This window comes from Ambystoma mexicanum, chromosome 1q, assembly GCF_040938575.1.
Source record: "Ambystoma mexicanum isolate Mex_15411 chromosome 1q, UKY_AmexF1_1, whole genome shotgun sequence".
In the NCBI taxonomy this organism is placed as follows: domain Eukaryota; kingdom Metazoa; phylum Chordata; class Amphibia; order Caudata; family Ambystomatidae; genus Ambystoma; species Ambystoma mexicanum.
In genome coordinates, this window is record NC_090922.1 from 1,332,444,689 (window position 1) to 1,332,471,350 (window position 26,662).

At 44.8% G+C, this 26,662-nt stretch overlaps 1 protein-coding gene across 1 annotated transcript in view; it reads left to right on the forward strand.

The window, feature by feature from the left end:
* Positions 1-930: 930 nt before the first annotated feature.
* CC2D1B (coiled-coil and C2 domain containing 1B) overlaps positions 931-26,662 on the forward strand; it is a 2,515,186-nt gene continuing 2,489,454 nt past the window's right edge. The window contains exons 1-2 of the mRNA XM_069642198.1: positions 931-1,079; positions 2,034-2,142. Of these exons, the coding sequence (XP_069498299.1) occupies positions 2,071-2,142 (72 nt within the window). The 5' untranslated portion in view covers positions 931-1,079; positions 2,034-2,070. The remainder of the gene's footprint in view (positions 1,080-2,033; positions 2,143-26,662) is intronic.

A 26,662-nucleotide genomic window follows, 5' to 3' on the forward strand; every position in this document is an offset into this window, starting at 1 on the left:
AGCAACAAATCTGGGGAACCGACAGTTGGTGCAAGGATCCAGGGTGGTTGCTATTCAAGGGGTTCTTGTGGTTTTGGTTTGCAGTGTGTTATATGTTTTAGCAAGTAGTGATCCTTTGTTCATTGATGTTGTTATGAAAAAGGAGGAGTGTGGTGCTGCCCCTTTAAGGATAAAAGCACGCGGTGAAGTGACACTGCACTCCGCCACGTGCCCTATAAATAAAAGAGGCCTTCCCGGGTGCTGCAGAGCGACCGGGAAGCCCGAACCGAACAAACCAGCGTCTGCCTGAGTCTGTGGTGCGGGCGGGGGCTCACAGGGATTCCGAAGGCTGCCATAGACCTGTAATACCCAGCATTGGCGTCATGTCGGGTGATCCCGACATAAGCGTGATCCATGCCTGACTGCGTGGTCACAGTTTCTGTGTCTGTTGGGTGCCCCCAGCTCAGGACATAACACATAGGGTGGTATGCTTATTTAGCAACTATCCAAAAGCCAGGCATATTGGCTTTTCTATTGCTTTAAATAGGTAGTATCTCTTGAAATTCTTGTAAGTTATGTTCTTTGGTTCCTGTGTGCGGTCGACAAGGGGCGTGAGCACAGTTGCTTCCAGGGAGAAAAATACTGTGCCAGCGACCTGCCCCGACTTCATTATACTAAAACAGCAGCACTAAGAAGCAGTTCAAATTTAGCGAGCAGCACCTTCTCGCACACATTGATGTGAAAACAAACACGTCATAATTATTTCTTCAGTAGCTTGCTATGACTAACGTTTCCCATGTAATGATTTGCATCTTCTATCTTCCGTCCTTCCGTGTCTGCGTCCCTCTCAGAGTTAACATCGTCAACTCGTCTCCACTGCTCTCGTGATGAGCGTCTTCTGTTGGAATCAGCGTGCCTGACGCATGCGCACTGCATGCCGTGGTGACAGTGCTATCACGTGGCTGAAACTGCTTGACAGGTGGGGGCGGGGCGGTGTGGTGGAGCTGGTCTTCCCTCAAGTGTTGCTGTACAGCTTGGCTTGAGTTCCCGTTCTAATCGCAGGTTCCGTCATCGTTAGGACGAGTATTGACAGAAAAAAGGTACAGTACACAAGGCTGCTGCTGCTCGTTTCGCAGGCTGTCTGCTAAAGTACCGAGCCCCACCGGGGGCTCCCCATAGACCTAGTGACGCCATACATCAACTCACTATCCCGCTCCCAACAACATATCAACGTCCCATTACCTGCGCCTGCCACTCTCCCAATGCAAAAATATTTGACACATTCTCCACCCTCACTCCTAAACCTGCCCTTGTTTATCTTTTCTTAACACCTCTATAATTGTATGTCCTGACCTGCTACCTACAGTTTCACTTCCCTCTACCCACCTATCTTCAGACCAACACTGTTATTAACATCATTTAATTGGTGACATCGCCCCAAATCACAGGAGACTAGGCATCCATTGCCACACTATCATTCCCGATCTTCGTACTTAGGCTAGATACACCTGCCTCTCTTACAGAGTCGCCAGCCACTCCTCAACAATCCGACCCCTTCCCTCCTGATTGCGCTCTTTTGCCTGCACCACCTATTCACACCACTTACCCCCCTGATTAATATCTGTAAGAGTTCAACCTATCACAGAATCTGGATCATTCCACGGTGCTTCAACCCTTGGAATTTGTGATGCCACAGGTTCTCCTATGAAGCTTCTTACACACTCGCACCCGCTCAGGCTCACTTGATACAATGCACCACAACACTTGCAAAATGTAATGACTTCCGAATTCACCCAATATACTGACCCACATATTGATCCCACGTCTCCATGCAGTAGAATAAGCTACAGGGAGGGAAATTATATTGCCCCTTTAATGCATTTTAAACATGTACAATGGTAGTGGCTCACCACTCCAATTCTAAATTCAATTTCGTAAACGTGTTTTGTTTGTTGTCTATAATCCAAACCGCTCTGCGTATCTCCCTTCTCTAACGTTTGTAAACTACTTTGCATCTCAAAGATGAATATTTTGGTTTCTTTGTTTATATACAGGGGTGTGAACAGAAGGAGCAGTAGCCGAGAAGCAAGGATGCTGGGTCGGAAACCCCTCAAAAAGTGCCATCAGGGAGCAAAGGGCAAAGGTGCTGCAGCCGCTAAGCAGGTACAAACCCAGGGGCTGGGATGGAATGATTGCAAACTAGTACAGGCAGTGGCTAAGGTGGCTACTGACATAAAGCAGACCAAGTTAATGGGTTGGGGGAGTGTCCCGGAAATGGCAAATAGGCACAGTTGAAGGTATCCCAGATAATGAGATGGCACAGAACGATGGGCATGGGCAGATATCATGCAGGTAAAGGGAGAGTCCGAGTGTAGACGAGGCAGAGAACTTCAACCAGGGGCCATAGACCCAAAGTGATACTCACGCAGCGAGGCCCCGCTGCAGGTTCCAAGCACAAGCATGCTCAGACATAGCGACAGGTGATGGCAACTGGGTATAGACCTAGGAACATGAGTCCATTGTTCTTAAGTAGGTACAAACCTAAAGGCAGGCACACAGACCCAAGCAAGTGCAAGAGGAAGAAGCATATATTATATACAGGGGTGCAAGTGCAAAGTCCAAGGGGCTTTAGTAGCTCTACTTCCTGGACCCAGGGACAGCAGTGCTGCACAAAGGTTCTAGAGGCTGCAGGTGTAGGATGCAGATCCAAAGCTGGAGCTACCAAGCCAGTATAGCTCACATAACTCTGAAGAATAACGTGTCCAGTCCTGCATTTATTCTTTGCATTCTGGTACTTGTAGTTAATTATGAATGCAAAGGCAGGGCTAAAAGTTGTTGAATGTAAATTATCCATCTCCACTATATGAGCGGCCTAGTCCTGGGATGAACAAATTGAGATCTCCCTACTAAATGGCCAGGACACAATTAAGTGCCCGAAACCACAGAAAAGGGATTGCATATAAACAACCCAGGCCAAGTACTGGAGCTGCCAGGCATGCACAGTGAAAGACCCAGTTATTAATTTTAAAGAGTAAGGTCTCCAGCCAGAGATCAAGATGATGCATCTATCAAGTAGGCAGAGATCAGGTGGCAGTAACTGGATCCACAGGATTGTAGATTGCACAGATTAACAGCCCCGCGATAACTGCCAATACCATGTGGAGCCATAAAAGGCAAGGTGGTTACTGACAAGCACCAAGCAATCTAAGACCATTTTATGTGGCTGGAGTAGCAAAGCATACACATGTCAAAGGACAGGTGCTGCAGATGTCAAATAGACAGAAAATGAGAGCTGGTAGACTGCAGACCCATAGCGAATCAAGGCCAAATGCCCTTCTCCAAAGACTAGGGATTTGCAGCCACATAGTAACATTGAGAGCTACTTTATACAGTTCATATCAGTGTGGAATTGGTTTGCTTAGACACAACAATAAATAAATAAATACATTAGGCACATAATGACTTTTAATTCATTTTTAGGTCCATCTAGAGAGAGCTTTAACTCCTTGCCAGGAATATTGAAGTAGCATGACGCAGGAACTTGGTGTCAAGGAGCTGCTCTGTGATGCAGAAAAAGTGCATCATAGTGAACGCTCTGCTACAGTGGTGGTTATTTTATAGAAGCTAGTGCAACTGTATACGTTAAGGATAGAGTTGTCAAAAGTTGCTTTTAGTGGCTTCTTTTGTTCCCATGCTGTTTGGTCCAATGATGTTTATTTTTACACTTTTGTGCTTGATTAAAATGTGGCTAAATAATATAATAACTGATTCCCAATCCCTAAGAGTATCTCTGTGTCTTCAGATAGGCCTTAAATTGCCTGTGATGCAGATATAGTGCCTTTGGTTGGGAAATTGCATCTTAACTATAGAAGTACTTCCACAGATGTAATATTGGAATGGTAGGACATATCTGACATTGATATCGTGAACGTGTGTGTCAGGTCTGTGATTATGTTTCTATTCAGTGGACGTTTGTATTGTGTATGACAACTTTGAGCTGCAATGTACCTATGCATTATATGCATTATAGTGAATTAATGTCTGCATTACAAAGATCTTGCTCTGTGCATTTTCTTTTTGGGCTGACGCATACAATGTAGTTAATACATTATTAGGAATTCATCTCTACAATATATATTAGCAAACAACCATTTTTGCTTACATATCATTTAATTGTTTCCTTGAACCTTTGCAAAGCTGTTGAGGAAGGGTTAAGGAGGGTCAGCTGACGCTTGTATCCCTTCGTTAAAGCAGTTTGTGATATTCCTTGTCGGTCTATTGGTACACAACAATGTCAAGGGCAGGCGAGCAAATGCTACTTGTCTTGAACAGACCAGAATTAGCCATCAAACATTTCTGAGTGAGGTAAATCAGAAACTTAATTGGTGCATACCCAACCTACATTTTCTTTTAGACCTTTATTTGTATACAAAAATGTTATCTAAAAACCTTTAAAAACAGTTATTACGTGGGGGTGATCTAAGATGATATGGGAACTAACATAGCTCTATCTCAGTCAGACAGACACCACAATTAATTATGTGGTGCAACTTTATACCATTTGTGAATCACATACATATTGTGTTAAATTGTAGATAATGTTTTCCAAATGATGAAGCGTCAACACATTCTGTTTCAGCCTTTTAGAGCTAACTGATTTGTTGCTCCATTTAGTATCTCTATCTTCATCAGGACAACATTTATTCTCCAGCAGTTAATGTAACACCTTGTAAGCTCAGACAGCAATGTTCATCTCTTATTCTTGTAATGAATTAAAACACCTTTGTTCATCTGTCATTCTACAATAGAACCAACATTTCTAAAGTTAAAGTTGGTCTTAATGTATGCCCTCCCCATAATTCCAAAGTATTACAGACTTTGCACGATTGATATTTACAATTCAATTTTCATTTATTCTACACATTTTAAATATTGCAGTTGCCAATTCCCAATATACTTTGTTTCATGAAAAAATACATCATTTGTTTGCTTTAAAATGCATATTTTACTTTAAAGATGAACTTCTCTTATAAAGCACCCTCCTTGGTAATAGTTTTCGTTTTGGGTATGTTAAGGATTTCAATCAGGCAGCACACACCTTGGTGTCAGCCTAGCATGGAGCGCTCAATTGATATGCCTTTCTCCTTATTTTATACAAATTCTATTTGAGATGGTACACAACTCGTATAACACCCCCTTTTTCAAATACCCTGGGTCACAATGGACCATAAACCAGGCTGGTTGGTGAAAATACAATATTTATTTATTTTTAAAATTCAAAGGAAATCATACAATTTTTAATATGGGGCAGCAATCACCATTGGGTTGATGATTACAATAGAAATGTAAGCAATGCAATTAATGAACCTTCGCCCAGAACATATACACTGCACAATTGAATTGGAGCACTTTTTGATTTTAGGAAAGATAGCACCCAAGTTAAGGTTTCCCCCTGCAATGTTCCCTCAACCCACAAATCACATTCTGAGTGGACAGGAAGAAGCAGCAGGTAGTCAGGAATAGAACACAGAAAACAGAATCACAATCCTAGCTTGTGAATTGAGAAAGATTTGGAAGGTAGAGTGAGGTTCGTTTTTAGGAAAATAGAGCAGTTAAAAAAAATCGGTTTTGAAAGAAAGGAAAATGTTACACTAAAATATCTAGGCTATATTGTTAAAGAGGAACATAGTAAGCTCCAAGGTTGATTGGCTAGGTCAACCTTGCCACCCCAGTGCTCAGCCCCAACAATAACATATATGGAAATTAGGTTTGATTACTCCAAATATAACTAAGGGCTTATAATTTACACAAGACAAAATTGAAAAGAGATGGCGCTAGCACTTAAAATTTAAGGAGAGGATACGAGGATAGTTCTAACAGTTTCAAGAAGTTAACAGGGTATAATTATGACTACTCAGAGAGTGGGAGAAGGACAAAGACAAGGCAAGATAGGCTATGTGTCTCTATGGGGTGTGGATTATACTCACAGTCCACTTTTTCGTTTTGGGGAATTTTGGACCGTCAACAGGTTCTGGTCACCACATGGTGGCGCGCCTGGCCAAAGTCAGCTGGGCAAGGTCTGGTCACCGGGTAGCGAACAGCTGGGAAATACGGGTCACTGGATGGCACAGGTACCGCTAGATGCAGTCAGTGGGCAAGCAGTTAGTGGGCAGCAAGTCAGTCTGATTTCAGGATGCAAAAGGTACCACAGCTTTTCCCTTTTTAATGGAAGATTAGTGGATTGATTCTGGATCACTGGCCTTGCTGGGATAGGAATCGGCTATGCTTGGGTTTTGCAGTGGGCGCTGGAGTAGGGTCAGCATGCTTGGGCCTTGTAGTTGGAATCTTGCAGGATGAATGCAGAAGATCAGGAACGCAGGGGCAGGAACTGCAGGAAGAGTGTGTGTCTACAGTCCTGTCATGGACTCTTATTTATAATGCATAGTGACATCATAGAAGTATATGGCTGGGTAGGCTTAGCTAAAAATACCTCTAAACCACTGGATTGGTAAGGGGTGATAGTCCCGCCACGTTCATCGGCTGGTTGGATTTCAAGGGCAGGATGTCAGATTTATGGTGTGAGTTTTACAATGTTCAAAAACCTCCCACAGTTACTTTAGCTAAAGTCCCATTTTGACACAAATTGTACATTTATACAGTTGAAGTCTCTTAGCAAATTACATAAACAGGTTACATATTTTATGCAGACCATTGCAGTTCAACTCTGCAATCCGTAAGACATTATTTTGTATGTTTACTAATCTTTGGTCATTTTCAGTGTGAAATGTTCGGCCTAAAATTCGGTGACTTTACACGTGCGTACATACTATCACGGGGCCTATTTCTGTTAATTTTTAACCTTCCATCATGTGTCCTTTCCCCATGATTCACATTCTTCTGGCGTTCGTGTCCCATACATGCTATTGACAGCCAAGACCTCTTATTTGAAAGCCACAAAAATCACATTTAAACTACTAAAGTTTTATATTTTTGCAAAGTCCTGCTGCAAAGGTAAAAGTCTTTAAAGTTTATTTATCAAATAGTCTCTGGAAACAGATGGGCTGTATTGTCCCCATTGGACCATTTTTTCCTATTCAGCTACCATCAACTGTCACTTCCCCCAGATGGAGGATGGGGTTTTCCCAGCTTGATTGAAGGTTTATTGCCCCTTATCCACTTCGCACATCCGTGTCCTGGAAGTTCCATTTTCAGAGGGTTCAGCCCAAACCAAATTCTAACCAACCTAGTAATTATCACTGGGGTGTTAGTATCTGCTGAGAGGGTCCCTTTTGTTTCTGTCTGAATTGGAAGTAAATCTGCTTAATAGAACCATTTCATACATTGTATTTTCACAGTACAATCCCCTTTCACATTGTTAGGCAATAAGAAGTTTTTGTTCAACCTAGTACTTTCAAACAAGCATTTTTCTCCTTTTAGTCTGCAAAGCCCATTTTTACACATGTGGTGCAAGCTGTTAGCACTTTGCTTTCAATGCGGTTTTTGACTTTCCATCTGGATTCCCACAGTGTTTTGCAGCTATAGTTATTTTCTTTTAGGCAGTAGTTTATTTGAACCACCTATGCACTGAAACTGACATAGCTCAGAGTGAAGCTTTTTCCCGTGGAGGAGGATCATGAAGTTTCTTTGTTGATTTTTCTCAGATTTGGTTTGACAGAGCCTGTCATTCAGGGGTCATGCTTGGTTTTTCTGAAGCACAATGAGGATATGAATGGGCATGGCAGGGCCTTATTCCTAACAGTAGTTTGAGGAAGAACATATAAAATAGCGTCAGAACAGCATCATGTTAAGGTAAAATACCCCCTTTTTAATGGGGACTTTGGTCTGGCAGCAAAACAGTGCTGCTTTTTCACTCTGTTTCTTTTGTATATGCAAGAACACACTGGCAAGCTCCCTCATCGTGCCCCCTTGTTCCATCCTGCCCAATATGTGTTTGGCAAGATGGTGCAGCCATCTTTTTGTCACTGCAAAACGCAGTTTTGAGGCCATGATGCTCACAGGAGCCAGCGCAGCCATTTTGTTGTTTCTGCTGAAATGCAGCTTGGTGATGTGGGAAAGTACAGCTGAGTTGGGTCAATATATCCCACAAATCCCCCCCGACTCTTCTGAGATTCCGAGTCGAGGGAGAGTTGGGCAACGTGAGATTCATCAGGCGGGGAACAAAGGGTTTTATCAGGTATGAGTCCTTCCATCATCAGGGAGCGGTTCGCCAGAATCCTATAGCTGTCTCTCGTTGGAGCGTGGAACAACACCCACAGCTTTCTCTTTGATCTTTCTTTATGGTGTCGAGCCTCACCCCCAGATTGTCTTTGATTTCTCCCTGGCAGGTCATCGGGGAGGTCCTCCTTGGTCTCTAACCCCTACAGTGCCAAGGCGGAGATATCTCGTCCTTGGAAGTGCATGCACAGTGCCAAGGACGAGATAGCTCGTCCTTTTTGGCACCTTGTTTTGTGTGATCCCTGCGAATCACAGGGATCACACAAAACAGTAATCCAATCCCCGGGCTATGTGAGGGGGAGGTCCCCCCTCACTGCCAGGGGGCTGGATTACCTTCAGTTTCACGTCGGTGTGCGTAATGCACGTCGGCGTGAAACTGAAAGTAATTTTCACTGCAGCAGCCATTTCGGGCTGCTGCAGTGAAAATATAAGGTGAGTCTTCACCTTACTCCCCCTCGATCTCCGGCTGTATTTCAAGCCGGAGATTGAGGTGGGTATCGTTGGAAAGGGGAGATCCAAAGGGGACCCAGAACCCCAGACAAAGTGAACATTTTGTTTTTTCCCCACCAAATATCACACTTTGTCGGGGATTGTGGCTAATAAAAACTGGGGCGATTTGTGCAAGGCAGACCTCTGCGGATTCCCACGGGTGTCCTCTTTTTGAGAATACATGGGGTTTCCTGTCTTCCTTGGTGGCTTGGACACCCGAGGCCCATAGCTGTATGTTGTGCTTATCTGGAGAAAGTGTCAAATTCAGGTGTCGAAACAGACTTGGGGTTACCTGTGTTTTAAGCTTTCCCCTTGGCGCCCAGGTAGGTGCACCCACACATGTGAGGTACCGTTTTCATCGGGACACCTGTGGGAACGCGGGATGGTAGGCCATGTGTTGTTGGCGGCGTGTTTTGATGGGTACGGCAAGTGAAATGTGCAGAAAATGCGTTTTTTTTCCCACATTTCGGACTTTGCGGGGGTGTCTAGGTAATAAATTCTGGGCCGATTTGCGCAAATCATACCTCTGTGGATTCCCATGGGTGTCCACTTTTCGGAAATGCATGGGGTTCCCTGTTTTCCTTGGTGGCTTGGCCACCGGAGGCCCATATGTGTATGTTGTGCTTGTCTGGAGAAAGTGTCAAATTCAGGTGTCGAAACAGACTTGGGGTTACCTGTGTTTTAGGCTTTCCCCTTGGCGCCCAGGTAGGTGCATCCACACATGTGAGGTACCGTTTTCATCCGGACACCTGTGGGAACGCGGGACGGTAGGCCATGTGTTGTTGGCGGTGTGTTTCGATGGGTGTGCAGAGTGAAATGTGCGGAAAATGCGTTTTTTTCCCACATTTCCGACTTTGCGGGGGTGTCTGGGTAATAAATTCTGGCCTGATTTGCGCAAATCATACCTCTGCGGATTCCCACGGGTGTCCTGTTTTCAGAAATGCATGGGGTTCCCTGTTTTCCTTGTTGGCTTGGACACCCGAGGCCCATATCTGTATGTTGTGCTTGTCTGGAGAAAGTGTCAAATTCAGGTGTCGAAACAGACTTGGGGTTACCTGTGTTTTAGGCTTTCCCTTGGCGCCCAGGTAGGTGCACCCACACATGTGAGGTACCGTTTTCATCGGGACACCTGTGGGAACGCGGGACGGTAAGACATGTGTTGTGTGTGGTTTTCATAACGTTTTGACCCATTTGCTGGTGCCCTTTGTCACACAACCCTTTCATTTCCCAAATGTGGCCTACATTTAGTCGCTGCTTTAGGCACCATACACTTTTGTAACCTGCACAAGTCACCTACCCTTGAAAAGGTCTGCGTGTGCTCTTTCAAAAAATGGATGCTTGCTGTTCCTCACCACATTGGTTTTCCTGACTTACACATGCTAAGTGCGTCTGTTCAGTCCGTGAGCATAAACCTCCTGTGTACCATGGCTCAGTGTCTGGCTTGTGGTATTGCTTGTTTTGTAAAACAGTACAAAAAATATGTGCTTTCCTAACTGCAAGAGTCGGGGGGAATGTAGCGGAGCATTTTTTTTTAAATTTAAAATGCATTTGGTTTATTTCTTAAATCTTACATTTGTGCAACGTATTGGTCCAATTTAAGAGTAATATGAATAAAAACGGAAAAAAGAAAGAATCTCTGAACGAAAATAGCATAGTCTTTAAAACACTTATACATAGTTTACAGCAGTGATGTCCCTCCAAAAGTGGACGATTGTGGACACCATTTGTCTGTTGTTTCCCATTAAAATATAGCTCCACCGTGCCTTCGTGTTCAATGGGATGGTTGCTGACTCGTATCTTTTACTGTATGTCAGCCTTTTCTGATTCAGAGCTTCACATTCCATTATTATATGTTTGATGGTTTCTTCAGTGACTTTGCAAAATCTGCAGTTAGTACTGTTCGAGGGGTTCAGAGTCCATATGCCTAAGATTTGTCGCGTTGGAAGGACGTTTAACCTAAATCTTAGGAAGGTGTCGCGTATTTGGCGATCTGGGAATAGGTTGAGGTAATGGGGCAGTTGGTTTATTGCTCTTGCTTCTCCGTCGCATTTAAGATTTAGCTTGTATTCATCTTTCTTTTTTTCTGTCTCCATCCAGTCTAGTCTGGCCAGATGCTTTTTGGCTTGTTGAGGCCTTTTTGTCAGCATGTCGAGTGATATATATTTTTTTCCGAGCATATGAGTTCTGCGGCTTCTCTCCATCTTGTCAGTACAGAGTTGTTTGGTGTTGATGGCGATGCTCTAAATATATCAAGTGTTGCGATGTTGTCTTCGTTATTCAGTTTCCTGTATGTGTCAAGGATTTTCCACATGATTATGGATTGCAAAGATTGAAGGCCGAGCTCGTAGCGTATACGTTGCATGGGGGTTGATTGTGGTAGAGATAGAATTTTCCGCCAGTAGATGGCTTCAAGTTGGATCCATATAGATTGATCCATGTTAATCAGGCATTCCCCCCCATATGTCAAGATTGCTGTTACTTTTTGCTTGTAAAAAGCTAAGGCAGGTTTGATCGAGAACTTACCAAATTTCCAGTGGATGATTAAACCCTGTCTGGCCAGCGATTTTACTTTTGATTTTAAGTGGAGTGCCCAAGGAATTTCGCTCGTTGATTGATTTATCCAAATTCCTAGATACTTGTATGTGGTGACTTGTTCCAATCGTTGGTTTTGAAGGAAGAACACCGGGAGTTTCAATTTACCTTGGGCTTTCCGTGTTAAAAGTCATGACTAGTAGCGGAGCATTGCTTTTCTCAAAATTCATAGAAACCATTGCCGTACCAAGCCAACCATGTTCAACACAAACATTTTTTTTCGGTCAATTTCCCGCTTTTCCCCCAATCTATGGCATTTTCCCCTACCTAGTTATTGCCTGACCTACGCAAATCACCCCTTCCTAAACTTGGAATTTTGTCTACTTTTCAGAAATATATTCCTTTCTGTCCTCCAATTCGGCTTTCCTACCCTTTTCTTCCATTCCGTCCATGCATGTCCAATTGGCAAAAATGGCCAAAATCGCCTACCTCTCACAGAACAGTTGATAACCACATCAAAAATGTTTTCGTTTCCACTCAACATGTTCTTGAAAGCCAGGAAACTGGGGAACTCAGCACAGCAAACCATTTGTTCCTAGCTCTTACAAGGAAAAAACCACAGGCTTCTTTGTACATCATTTTATTGGCATTTTTTGAAAAAACCCCAAATGTTCGCCCGTTTTGATTATTTTCTCTCACCCCTCTACAGCAACCTAGGATTCCTGGGTGGCGTTACTACCGCCCACATGTGGGAAAAGAAGGAGCCAAATTTGGCCGAGATATCTCATGTAACAAAAAAGTTACAAGGCATTGAATGCCCACATACCGAAATCACCAAAAAAGGCCCATGGCACTTAAAGGGTTAAATAGGCGCAACCAGCACGAATCTACTAAATACATAAGAACTGGTTACTTCCCTTTTTCCACTAACTGCCTTCCAATAGGGTTGGCAGCAGTGGGACACACATGCATTCAATAATGACAATTGATAGTGAAGAAAAATACCCCCTGTTACATAATTATACTTATAAATCCATCGTTCCCTTCTGATTCTTCTTTTTCTTATTCTCATGCTTCTGATGTCTCCTCTATTTGATTTTCTCTTGGTTCTTCAATAAGCTGCAAAGTGTGCCTAGGGTGACAACTCTTTAGCTGATTAATATGGACCCATTTCTCTTCTGTCAGTTCTCCTTTGGGGATGCGGATTCTGTAGGCGACAGGTGAAATTTTAACTACCATTTCAAAAGGACCCCGCCAACTTGGCAAAAATGTACGCTCTTTGGTCTGCTTCCTTTGGAAATTGTACAAGTATACCCTGTCTCCTACTTGGTATTCCTTTTTGTTTGTTTTTAAATCATATTGAGTCTTCATACCCTTTGCAGATCTTTCCAGATTCCGCTGAGCGTACCCAAAGGCATGTTGAATGTATTTTCTTAGATTCTCAACATACTCCTGAGTTGTGGATGCGTTTATCAGTGTGTTCTATAGAGCAGATGCTGAGTTAGCACCATCCTTCATCCAGTCTTCAGCTCAAATGGAGACATCTTGGTTGCAGAAGAAGGTGTAGATCTGATGGCCATCAGGGCAAGCGGTAATCGGATGTCCCAACTTGGCCCAGAGTCTGCCACAAATGTTTTTAGAATGCTCACAATGGTTTTATTGTACCTCTGAACTCCACCACTAGAGGACTGCGGTATACAATGTGAAGTTTCCTTTTTACCCTAAGTATCTCCCACATCTTTGTCATCACTTTGCTGGTGAAGTGACTACCTCGGTCTGACTCAATCTTTTGGGGAGAGGTCATCGGGAAATGTGAACTCGTTTATTCAGCTCCCTCAGGTCAGCACAGAGTCTCCACTGGCTATTCGGTTTAAAATCCCCAGCACCGGATTATTAAAGGTGCTGTGGACTAGACAAATTATCCCACAGGACGACTCAAGGTTTTTCATTATTTCCGTCAGGGACTCCATGGATGCGAGAGGCAAGCGATATTGCTTAACCAACACTGGAGTCATTCCAGGGTCTGTGGGAATTGTTGTAGTGTGGATTTCAGTGCGACCACAGTCATACGAGTCCACCACAAAGAGATCTTGTAAATCTAAGAACACCTGTTTCAACTTTTGCTTTTGATCCGGGGTCTCACAGGCATCAGCTAGGTTGACTCGCTCTTCAACCATTTTCCTGAAGCCTGGAAAGACTTCCGGTTATGCTATCTCAGCGGCCTCCTCCAGCTAGCTGGGTGTAGAGGTCCCTGGTTAGATTATTGACCTGGACAGAGGGTTTCAGGTAGGAGAGGCTGTCATTGTGGACCTGGAAGATCACCTTATCCTGCCTGATGTCACAGGTCACCTCTTCCTCAACGTAAGGGCAGGAAGAATACACCAGGAAATTCCCCCCTTGCCTGGTGATGATCCTGTCTGGTGGTAAATCATTGTCACTGTCATTGTCTAAACAGTCATTGGGGATTGGTCCTATCAGTTCATTTCCTAGATCCATGGAAAAATGTTGGTCATCAACCACCATTTCAATAATGGTGCCTGCGCCCAGAGTGATGCTCCTAGGGTCGCTGTTATCCATTAAAATTGGAATGGTGTTGTGTTCTACATTGACTAATGGTGTTGGGCTTAACCCCAACCCCTGCTGTTGGAGATGGGCATTGAGGTGTACATATGCGTCACGTTTTTGCAGTTTCTGTCCTCTCTTAATTTTTAATTCAAGTGGGAATAGTCGGGTCCGTCCTGGGATGGTGACCTCCTCTCCAATTTGAACTTCAACTGCATACAGCAGCAATTGGGCTGACCTAAATGCTTTTTCTGAATCCTCAAAGTCCATGGGATTACCCCCTAGTCGGGACCAGGCTTTGTAATTTATCAGGTCCAAATGAATGTCAAAACGATTGAGAATGTCTCTGCCTAAATAAAATGCAGCAGGGACATCTCGCACGACCCAACAATTGTGTTCTATGCTATTGTTACCTATAAAAATTTTGAGCATACACCTGCTAGCCAGGAGATATTTGGAATTGGGATTTTCCAGGCCCATTTCCCACTTATCGATCAATTTAAATGTGGGAATGGCTGGATCTTTTGGGAGCTGCCTGACGTGGCTTCGCTGATGAAGCTCTTACTGTTGTTCACGCACACTCGGGCGAGAACAGACTCCCTCCCCTCATTTAACTGAATAGGGAGGAACAACTGTTCTCTAAATTTCTGAATATCAACTAAACTTTGAGCATTTTCTCATCACTTTTGACTATGGAATTGGGATTTTCAGATTGTGAATTAACTTCAAAGTATTTCCTTCCAGTGTGGAATGCCACTTGAAACTTGAAGGAAGGTTAATTTTCAGGAACGGAGAGGAGTTCCCATCACCAGTTTGTTGCCCTACAGCAATTACTGTCACGTCAGGTATTTGATTGTTCTGGAAATGAAACTCAATATGATCAGGTTTTTGTTTAACCATGTGGCATGTGCCATTTAAACTAACATGTTTGGCACTCTGTTTCAATTTTATTGGCCTGTTAGTCTGAGTCCAGAGGACCTTATTAACACAGTCTATTAGGAGGGACATCCTGCACAGGATGTAATTCCCCAGTAGATAGGGTGTGCCCTCTGGAGTCACACCTATGACCGGATGTTTCACTTTGTGTCGCCCAACTTTTATTTCCAAATCCGCTCTCCCCTCGACAGGAATTTCATTCCTGTCGAAGTTTTGGAGTTGTCCAGGAAGAGAGGCGAGAGGGATCTGGTATCTCTCCCCTTAACTGAATTTAGCTGATCAAAGACCCTTTTTGACAGAAGAGTGGCTTGGGATCCAGTGTCCACCAGCACTGCAAATGTACATTGCCCTTGCACTTGGACCAGGGCATAAAATCTACCCTCTTTCTCCTCCAATGGGCAAAGGTAATGTGCATTCCGGGCAAGCTGGGTGGTCAATTTCTTTATTTTAGACTCCGACACAGGGTTATTTTGGGCATAATCCTGTGTTGGAGTTTGGGAATCTGAAAGAAAAAATGGACACTCTGATATTTGGGGAGTTTTGGGCTCCCCTTTTTCTGATTCTGGGCTGCCCCCCACTCTTTTTGGAGGTAGTCACCAGAATTGATTTGAGAAGTTTGGGAACCCTCTTTCAATAATTGATTCGCTGGATGCTCATTCTGGGGTTCAAGGATGGGCGATTCTGAATCAGTCCCCACACCCACCCAGTATTCATTTAGGTCTCTTGGACCCATTTTTCTTTGGGAGTTCTCCTGTCCCTGTAGGAGAAGATTTTTTTTTCTGAATCCTCTAAGGATTCTTCCCCTTGAAACTGGAGTACACTAACCTCCTCCACAAAATGGGCCTTTTTGCTGTCTCTATTTCTCCTACCCACCCTCTGTTCCCTGGGTTGCAGATTTTTGGGAACAAAAGATTTTTGTTCCGGTTCCTGGGTGTCCAGGGGCTTTTCACAAGTGAGGAAGGAAGCTTCCCCATAGGGCTTTACACCCCCCTTTTCCTCGTGCCTCCTCCTCTGGAAACGGTGAGTTGTCAGAGGTCCCTCCCTGTCATTGTTCTGGGGTGCCAGACCCTTGGTTTGTGGGGTTCTGAGCCGCCATGTTCGTCTGAGGGTTCTGTTCAGCCCTCAACATGTGACCCAGATCCTGGGTAAGGTTTTGGATCTGGTGCTCCAGTTGGGACACTCGTTCCGGCTGGTACGGGGGTCTCTGTTCGATTCTAGGTGGATCACGGGAAGGGTAACTATCTCTTCTCCCATTGTACCCTGGATATTGTGAATTTTGGTAACCCTCCACCCTTGGCCTCCCCTCTCCCGGATTGGGTTGTCTGATTTCCTGAAAGTGGGAAAAGAAAGGAGGGTTGTCCTGCAACTTGGGGTTTTGTGAGTACCGTGGGAAGAAATTTCACCCAGCATTTGGGGGATTACTGCTCTCCTGGGGGAAGTTTCTCGGGCAGTACTTACCTGATTGGACCCCCCCCACCTTGGACTGGGGGAGTCCATACACACCCCAAGATTGGTCGGTTGCCCTTGTATCTGGGACTTATATAATCAGGGGAGTTAGGGGTCGCATTGGAGGGATTACCTCCCTGACTGCCACCTGTTTGTGATTGGCCTGAAGGCCTTCTGGGTCTCTGATTTTGTGTAGGTACATTTTTGTTTTTTTGTTTGGTATTGCGCGCCAAACCCTTGGGTAGCCGGGCGCAGTAGGACAAGACAACTTAAACTTGGTTACAGAATATGTACAAGAAGCATATGTGTGTGTATATATATATATATATATATATGTGTATATATATCTATATATATATACAAAACAGGTGGAAGAGAGTTGCTGCCAGATCGGTTACAGTGGCATGGTACATAAGGAGGCAAGGTTAGAGACATGAAGAAGAAAAACAGTGCAAGGCACAGATAGGGTGAGCTGACGGTAATTAGTTTGTAGCCATTTAAGTACATTAAGTCTAAATTTAGGATATGGTTGTTTCTTTCTGAGGTCATGTGGTAGTGCATTCCAAGTTTGTGCTGCAATAACTGGGAAGCTAGATCCACCAGCTGTGACACGTTTAAATCTAGGCGTCTCAAGAGTGTGGGCACAAGAGTGTGGGCATTGGCTGCTCTCATTGGACGGGTGGAAGATCTTCTGTTTATCCTTTCGGCAAGGTAGGGTGGTGCTAGGTTGTTCAAACATTTGGAGGTAAGGGAGACTGTTTTCAAGAGAATCCTGTCTGATATTTTTAACCAATGAACCTCTCTTCTAGCATCTGTAGGGGAGGGCAGGTCAATAGGACCCCTCTCTAGCCTACATCTCCTACCCAGGTGAAGACTCATGACTCGTCGGCATCCCCCGCGCTCCAGGCCCGGGAGGCGGGGTGGCTGCAGATCGACACATGAGGCTGCACGACCACATACATGGGACAACACAGACACCATTTTGTACTAGACAACTCCATTTTGTCAAAGGCGCTGCAACCTAACACAGGCAGAACAACTTGCACACATAGAAAGCTACAGCCTGACCCTTGCTTGACCGCGCTCACAGAGGCCTACACTTCCCCCGGCCTCCACTTCATGGTAGAGCCTCTGAGAGTGCGTTCTCACGAGCAACCAGATACGAACAAACAACAAAATAAACACTGTATTGTTTAACCTTCCGCAGTACATCATTGCCCCAGCCATGACCGGGCTCATTAGGAAGTAAGCGAAACCAGCCCAATCCTGCAGGCGCTGACCCTGTACCAAACCCCCAAAGTTGAACTGTGTGGCGCCCCTTACCCCTGCCCACCCCGAAGCACCTCGTATTGTATGGTAACCATTTTTGTGATATTTGCCGCGTTGACTAAAGTTTGCTGCTATTGTGTAGAAGAGTGGCCATATGATATGTGATAGCTTTTTGACAGCCCCTGTACATAATGTAATAATGAATCGCTGAAATGCATATAGGCCCATCAAGGGACTGGAGCCAGACTGTATCATGGTATAATATGTATTGCCCTCTGTTGCACACCAACCAATCTAATACTACCTCATGTTCGTATGTCAACTGCTGTTATGAAATATTGTGTTAAATGACAAAGTCACCCAGCTTATATTCTTACTAATGTAAATATATGTGCACAACCCAGAAGTCCCCAAGTGTTGTCACCCGCCCCTTGCCAATGGTACGATACGCTGCCCTGTGCAGGGAGACAGGCTCAGAGCTGCACGGTCGTCTCCCCCCCTCCTCCCTCCCATGCTCGCCGGGGATACCTGATGTTCGAACAACACAGCTTCGCATCCCCTCCCAATCTCGCTGGACCCGCTTCAAGCATCCACCTCCCCCATGTCCGAGGTCGCCACAGCCTGACTCTATGAATTACGAGCTACCTGGTCCTAAATCCCACCGTCTCCCGGGCACCGGTTACATGCCCCCCACGGCCCATTGGTATCCCCGTTCACCCCAAGTTAATGGCCCTCGAAGGGGGGCACCCACCCCTGTACCAACAGATCGTAATACCATCCCTCACCGCACCCATCAGGACAAGACGATCAAGTAAACCCTCCTGTGCCCCTGACCCCACACATGGACTCATGGGATTAACGTGTTTGAACCTAAAATGTCCTTACTACAGATGTATTGGGGTACTTCCTATTATATATCAATGTCCCTGTCTCATTCTCGACCTGAGGTCAATGTATTACAAGAGCTACAAGACAACTGAAATTGTATAGCATGATGAATGAATGTGAATGTTTGCCCACAAGGGCAAAGTATCAGAGTCGCCACTTATCATCACTACAAGTCATGTCCGGCCCAGCACTCCACCCCGATGAGCCCAGCTGACCCATCCACCCCGCATGGCACTGCACGGACATCCACCAATCCTGGAGCAGCAACTGTATACAATGTATACCACCTAGCCATCACCACCCAATCCCTAAGACTATGTGCCCCCTATAGCATTGTGTTATGCGTGACGTAGTTTTGTAATAAGTAGGACTGTCTTTGCTATTGTTAGACAGAGCGCTCTCAGAGTTTGCAGAGTTCTTTGCATGCCCTATATTGGTTTAGATAAAACCCTTTTGATCCCACCCGCACTTGGTCTTGGTCTCATTCCCTCCTGGGCTGTGTCCGTTATTGCATCTCACTAAATGGGGTGCGTTTTTGGGGACGCTTACGTTCACATCGGAAATGTGTTTTCACATGAGGATATTCAGAGCTGCTCTTAGGGCATTATTTTGCATTCTTTGAATTTTCTAGTCTAGACATTACGAGAGCATTGGCCATGGTGATGCAACTCGAGGTAGAGAGGAATGGTCTACATGCTCGGATGAGCTTTCAGGTGTAGGCTGTTGAGGATGCAAGTGAGTTAACTCGTTTCTTGAGCGAGAGAGTGGCGCCAAGATAGAAGCCTAGTGTCTTGACCACAGGCATCACCTTGATGAGATTGTTGTCGATATTAAAGGCGGTATAGCTAGGGCTGAGTTTTTTAATATTTGTTTCAGAGCCTAGGATTAGTATCTCGGTTTTATCGTCATTCAGGCAGAGCCCATGAGATGCCATCCATGCCTGAATGAGGAGGTATACCATGTTTACTAAGGCTGTGTCCTTAGGATTTTTAGGCTTCCCCATCTCTAGGTCTACATGGAGTCAACCTTCACCTCCGCCACCTTAGCAGCAGCAGGGGTGTTGGCTGGTTTGGGGTTTTTTGGGCAGATTTTTATTTTCGGCAGGTTTTTGGACTTCATAAATGCAGGTCGCCTGCTCTATGACCCAGTCCAGAGATCTTTTATCGTGGAAGTCCCTCACCAGCTGGGTCATAATATACTCTGGGAGCGCATGAAAGAAGGTTGTTATAAACTCCCTGCTATCCGTGCGCACCCTCCTAGTGTTTTGTGCAAATGCGCGTTTTAGCTCCTGCACAAATTCTCGTGGTGCCTGATCTTCCCCGCACTGCAGATTGTAGGCCGCTTTGCGAGCGTCTTGGGGGTTTCTGTGGGCGGAAAAGTGTTTCAAGATGGCCGCCCTGTAGGTGGACCATCTTGAATGGTTCTGGTCCTCCAGTCCAGCAAAGAAGCTGGAGTACTCAGGAGAGAAGGTTCATTTAACATACTCTATGCAGTTCTGGTTGTCTTTCAGATGAAAAGTGTCCATCATCTGCTCATAGAGTTCCAAGTGTTCCCAGACGGAATATTTTGTGTTTTTGTGGTATGGGGTTATGAAACTCCTAATGGTCTTAATCTGCCTAATGGGGTCTTTTGTCATAGTTCTCTTGAGTTTATTTGCCTTCTTAGGCTTAGTCACCCGAGTCCACTCGCCCTCAGACGTGCTGCTACTTGAGGTCCTCTCATGATCATCTAGGCGCTCCCTGATTCTTTGAGCTTGGGAGAGGCTTGCAGAATGGTGGGGCCTAGTTTCTACTCCCCTGTGGTGCACAGGAGAGTAGTCTTCTGACTCCTCCCTGCTTCCAGGGTTGGTGGAGGATCTCCCCACTGCCCTGATTGGGTGGAGGTCTTCAGGATGATCTTATGGGGCCTCCTTTCCTGTTGTTATTTGGAAATTGAACCAACTGGTCCCTTTGGAGGTAGTGCTCCTGAAGGTCTGATTCCTTGACTGTCTCCTCATAGGAGGTTTCCTGGTCAGAGACATCTGCCTTTAGATTTTTGTACCTGCATAGGGACGCCCTTCTATCAATTTCTGGGGGGTGCTGACCTGTCAGTTCCATCATGCTTGGCCTATTAAATTCTGATATCCTCATGGTTTCTGGCTTATGTTAACCGGTAGCCATGAAGTCAGCAGGGCGCAAAGGATTACATGGGTGTGAGTCCCTTAGTATAGAGGTCATCATACTATGATCAGGGGTTGCCATGTCCCTCTCTACCTGTTCAGGGTCCCTCCAGTTTATATTAAATCTAGCACACTCTTTCTCCAGCCTCGCTCGTTTTTCTTTTTCAGCCCCTATCTCTTGATAATATGCAAAGGTCTGAGCCTTTTGTTAGACTATCAGGGCTTTACTGGACTCTATGACCCGCTCTTGCGCTGCCACTTGTTTGTGGAGCCCATGATTCTCTTCACAGAGGGCCTTGTTATCTCTTTGTGCTACCTGTATAGTTTGGGCACCCTGAGCCAATTTTTGTTGTGGGAGACTCACTCCTGAGTTTGTGCATTTTTGGTTTGGGTATTCTCTTCCAGAGCACCTTCTATCCGTCTGGCGTGCTCCAGTAGATTGGAAATAGGAAGGGTTGGCACTGCTGAGTACTTAAATTAACTCCTTAAATTACAATTGTGTCAATACGATATTTGGGGCACACCTTAAAACCCTGGCACAGGGTGTAAATGAACAATGGACAAACAGGATTCAGAACCTAATCTGGTCCTAGGTGTGCTACCCCTTCCTCTCCAAGAAGATTTGCTCCAACTTTGTTACAGTGTAATTACGTCAACTTCCAAATCATCACTCTGTGGTCAGTTGTTAAGATCATGAAGATTGTTATTATCTTCTGTTTTATTACTGAGGTTTGGGCATCATGCAATCAATAAGCGCCTTATAAGTTAATTATGCCAATGCATTTCAGACATAGTCCATCATCAGGGCTCCTGGCGCTCTCATTTACACTTCAACATAAAACATGTAGCATAAAACATAAACCATAAATCATACATCCGCATGTTTTTAAATGTTCCAATCACATTCAACAGCATATCGTTATTAGCAAAAATACCCAATGGTCATATATGTATCGTTTTTGTCACCACATTCAATTCAATATTTCATAGTACATGATTGTATTTCCCGGGTGTTTGTTTCAAAACATAATAAACATATATAAATTCAAATATTTAGTTCAGTGCAGCACAGGTTATAGTCCAATCATGTTATATCCAAATATGCAATTGAGGTCACATACCATTGTTGCAGGTTTCAAAATTCCCCAGGTGTGTGTCAACATAGGTAAGCAGAAAAATAAAATCATTAATTGCACGTGAGTGTTTAAATCGGGCATCTAATGCTTTTTAACCTTTTGTTCTAAACATATTCTGTACCTCTTGAGTGGCTGTGCCAGCCTCCTTCCTTTGTTGATGCTCCGTGATGCCACAATATTGTATATACACGGTTGACCTAAAAAGAATCACTGTGTTTGTATTAGTGTGCCCCTCGAATCTAGTAATTCCTTTGTTATCACCCGTTTACCCTTTACTTACCTATATCGGTCACCAGCTACTCGCTCGTCCCGTTTCGCGAAAACCCACGTCCTCGCTAGACGCCGGTTTTCACTGTTTGGATTGTGTTGCTATGCAACCCGCACGTGCGCCGATGCATCACGGATGCTTACTTTCAAACGCCGTGCGTCGGCTCTTCTGTTAACAACATACTATTAAAGTAACAGTATAGTTATCCTCATTGCTGCTCCTAATGTGATTTAAATGTTATTACAAACTCAATATGATTAAACTTACTGCTGCTCCTGATGTGAGCTCGTTATTAATAAAATCTCAATATATCAATTCTATTAAAATAGTGTAACAATGTGTAACATTCAAATACTATCAGGGTAATTCATAGAATTTCGCAGAAAAGTGTCGCAAGCGGCTGGCGCAGAGTGTCCGCGTGCGATTGTCTGCGCCAGGCACGTGCGCTAAAACCGATTTCCGCGCACAGCGTATTCATGGATTTCAGGCACCCAAACCAGCCGCACTTGGTCTTGGTCTCATTCCCTCCTGGGCTGTGTCCGTTATTGCATCTCACTAAATGGGGTGCGTTTTTGGGGACGCTTACGTGCACATCGGAAATGTGTTTTCACATGAGGATATTCAGAGCTGCTCTTAGGGCATTATTTTGCATTCTTTGAATTTTCTAGTCTAGACATTACGAGAGCATTGGCCATGGTGATGCAACTCGAGGTAGAGAGGAATGGTCTACATGCTCGGATGAGCTTTCAGGTGTAGGCTGTTGAGGATGCAAGTGAGTTAACTCGTTTCTTGAGCGAGAGAGTGGCGCCAAGATAGAAGCCTAGTGTCTTGACCACAGGCATCACCTTGATGAGATTGTTGTCGATATTAAAGGCGGTATAGCTAGGGCTGAGTTTTTTAATATTTGTTTCAGAGCCTAGGATTAGTATCTCGGTTTTATCGTCATTCAGGCAGAGCCCATGAGATGCCATCCATGCCTGAATGAGGAGGTATACCATGTTTACTAAGGCTGTGTCCTTAGGATTTTTAGGCTTCCCCATCTCTAGGTCTACATGGAGTCAACCTTCACCTCCGCCACCTTAGCAGCAGCAGGGGTGTTGGCTGGTTTGGGGTTTTTTGGGCAGATTTTTATTTTCGGCAGGTTTTTGGACTTCATAAATGCAGGTCGCCTGCTCTATGACCCAGTCCAGAGATCTTTTATCGTGGAAGTCCCTCACCAGCTGGGTCATAATATACTCTGGGAGCGCATGAAAGAAGGTTGTTATAAACTCCCTGCTATCCGTGCGCACCCTCCTAGTGTTTTGTGCAAATGCGCGTTTTAGCTCCTGCACAAATTCTCGTGGTGCCTGATCTTCCCCGCACTGCAGATTGTAGGCCGCTTTGCGAGCGTCTTGGGGGTTTCTGTGGGCGGAAAAGTGTTTCAAGATGGCCGCCCTGTAGGTGGACCATCTTGAATGGTTCTGGTCCTCCAGTCCAGCAAAGAAGCTGGAGTACTCAGGAGAGAAGGTTCATTTAACATACTCTATGCAGTTCTGGTTGTCTTTCAGATGAAAAGTGTCCATCATCTGCTCATAGAGTTCCAAGTGTTCCCAGACGGAATATTTTGTGTTTTTGTGGTATGGGGTTATGAAACTCCTAATGGTCTTAATCTGCCTAATGGGGTCTTTTGTCATAGTTCTCTTGAGTTTATTTGCCTTCTTAGGCTTAGTCACCCGAGTCCACTCGCCCTCAGACGTGCTGCTACTTGAGGTCCTCTCATGATCATCTAGGCGCTCCCTGATTCTTTGAGCTTGGGAGAGGCTTGCAGAATGGTGGGGCCTAGTTTCTACTCCCCTGTGGTGCACAGGAGAGTAGTCTTCTGACTCCTCCCTGCTTCCAGGGTTGGTGGAGGATCTCCCCACTGCCCTGATTGGGTGGAGGTCTTCAGGATGATCTTATGGGGCCTCCTTTCCTGTTGTTATTTGGAAATTGAACCAACTGGTCCCTTTGGAGGTAGTGCTCCTGAAGGTCTGATTCCTTGACTGTCTCCTCATAGGAGGTTTCCTGGTCAGAGACATCAGCCTTTAGATTTTTGTACCTGCATAGGGACGCCCTTCTATCAATTTCTGGGGGGTGCTGACCTGTCAGTTCCATCATGCTTGGCCTATTAAATTCTGATGTCCTCATGGTTTCTGGCTTATGTTAACCGGTAGCCATGAAGTCAGCAGGGCGCAAAGGATTACATGGGTGTGAGTCCCTTAGTATAGAGGTCATCATACTATGATCAGGGGTTGCCATGTCCCTCTCTACCTGTTCAGGGTCCCTCCAGTTTATATTAAATCTAGCACACTCTTTCTCCAACCTCGCTCGTTTTTCTTTTTCAGCCCCTATCTCTTGATAATATGCAAAGGTCTGAGCCTTTTGTTAGACTATCAGGGCTTTACTGGACTCTATGACCCGCTCTTGCGCTGCCACTTGTTTGTGGAGCCCATGATTCTCTTCACAGAGGGCCTTGTTATCTCTTTGTGCTACTTGTATAGTTTGGGCACCCTGAGCCAATTTTTGTTGTGGGAGACTCACTCCTGAGTTTGTGCATTTTTGGTTTGGGTATTCTCTTCCAGAGCACCTTCTATCCGTCTTGCGTGCTCCAGTAGATTGGAAATAGGAAGGGTTGGCACTGCTGAGTACTTAAATTAACTCCTTAAATTACAATTGTGTCAATACGATATTTGGGGCACACCTTAAAACCCTGGCACAGGGTGTAAATGAACAATGGACAAACAGGATTCAGAACCTAATCTGGTCCTAGGTGTGCTACCCCTTCCTCTCCAAGAAGATTTGCTCCAACTTTGTTACAGTGTAATTACGTCAACTTCCAAATCATCACTCTGTGGTCAGTTGTTAAGATCATGAAGATTGTTATTATCTTCTGTTTTATTACTGAGGTTTGGGCATCATGCAATCAATAAGCGCCTTATAAGTTAATTATGCCAATGCATTTCAGACATAGTCCATCATCAGGGCTCCTGGCGCTCTCATTTACACTTCAACATAAAACATGTAGCATAAAACATAAACCATAAATCATACATCCGCATGTTTTTAAATGTTCCAATCACATTCAACAGCATATCGTTATTAGCAAAAATACCCAATGGTCATATATGTATCGTTTTTGTCACCACATTCAATTCAATATTTCATAGTACATGATTGTATTTCCCGGGTGTTTGTTTCAAAACATAATAAACATATATAAATTCAAATATTTAGTTCAGTGCAGCACAGGTTATAGTCCAATCATGTTATATCCAAATATGCAATTGAGGTCACATACCATTGTTGCAGGTTTCAAAATTCCCCAGGTGTGTGTCAACATAGGTAAGCAGAAAAATAAAATCATTAATTGCACGTGAGTGTTTAAATCGGGCATCTAATGCTTTTTAACCTTTTGTTCTAAACATATTCTGTACCTCTTGAGTGGCTGTGCCAGCCTCCTTCCTTTGTTGATGCTCCGTGATGCCACAATATTGTATATACACGGTTGACCTAAAAAGAATCACTGTGTTTGTAGTAGTGTGCCCCTCGAATCTAGTAATTCCTTTGTTGTCACCCGTTTACCCTTTACTTACCTATATCGGTCACCAGCTACTCGCTCGTCCCGTTTCGCGAAAACCCACGTCCTCGCTAGACGCCGGTTTTCACTGTTTGGATTGTGTTGCTATGCAACCCGCACGTGCGCCGATGCATCACGGATGCTTACTTTCAATCGCCGTGCGTCGGCTCTTCTGTTAACAACATACTATTAAAGTAACAGTATAGTTATCCTCATTGCTGCTCCTAATGTGATTTAAATGTTATTACAAACTCAATATGATTAAACTTACTGCTGCTCCTGATGTGAGCTCGTTATTAATAAAATCTCAATATATCAATTCTATTAAAATAGTGTAACAATGTGTAACATTCAAATACTATCAGGGTAATTCATAGAATTTCGCAGAAAAGTGTCGCAAGCGGCTGGCGCAGAGTGTCCGCGTGCGATTGTCTGCGCCAGGCACGTGCGCTAAAACCGATTTCCGCGCACAGCGTATTCATGGATTTCAGGCACCCAAACCAGCCGTGGCGCAGAGTATCGCAGCGACCCTGCAGCAGCGCCAGTAACGCCCCCAAGAACGCCCTCGCGCAAGGAAAAGCCATCAAAATCGCTAAATCATCGCAAAGGGCTGCGCTAACCCTGGACCAGTCTACAGGGCTGACAAACAAGGAACGCAAAGCGGGTAACGTGCATATCAGGGGTACGCGTGAAGTCATACACGCAATTAGCCAGGGTACGTGTACTACAGGGGTAAGCGGGAAGTACTACACGCGGTTGGCCAGGGTACGTGTATTACAGGGGTGTGCGGGAAGTTCTACACGCGATTCGGCTGGGTACGTGTATTACAGGGGTGCGCGGTAATTCTCACATGCAATTTGGCCAGGTACGTGTATTACAGGGGTGCGCGGGAATTATCACACGCGATTTGGCCTGGTACGTGTATTACAGGGGTGCGTGGGAAGTTCTACACGCGATTGGCCAGGGTACGTGTATTACAGGGGTGCGTGGGAATAATCACACGCGATTTGGCCTGGTACGTGTATTACAGGGGTGCGTGGGAAGTTCTACACGCGATTGGCCAGGGTACGTGAATTACAGGGGTGCGCGGGAATTATCACACGCGATTTGGCTTGCTACGTGTATTACAGGGGTGCGTGGGAAGTTCTACACGCGATTGGCCAGGGTAC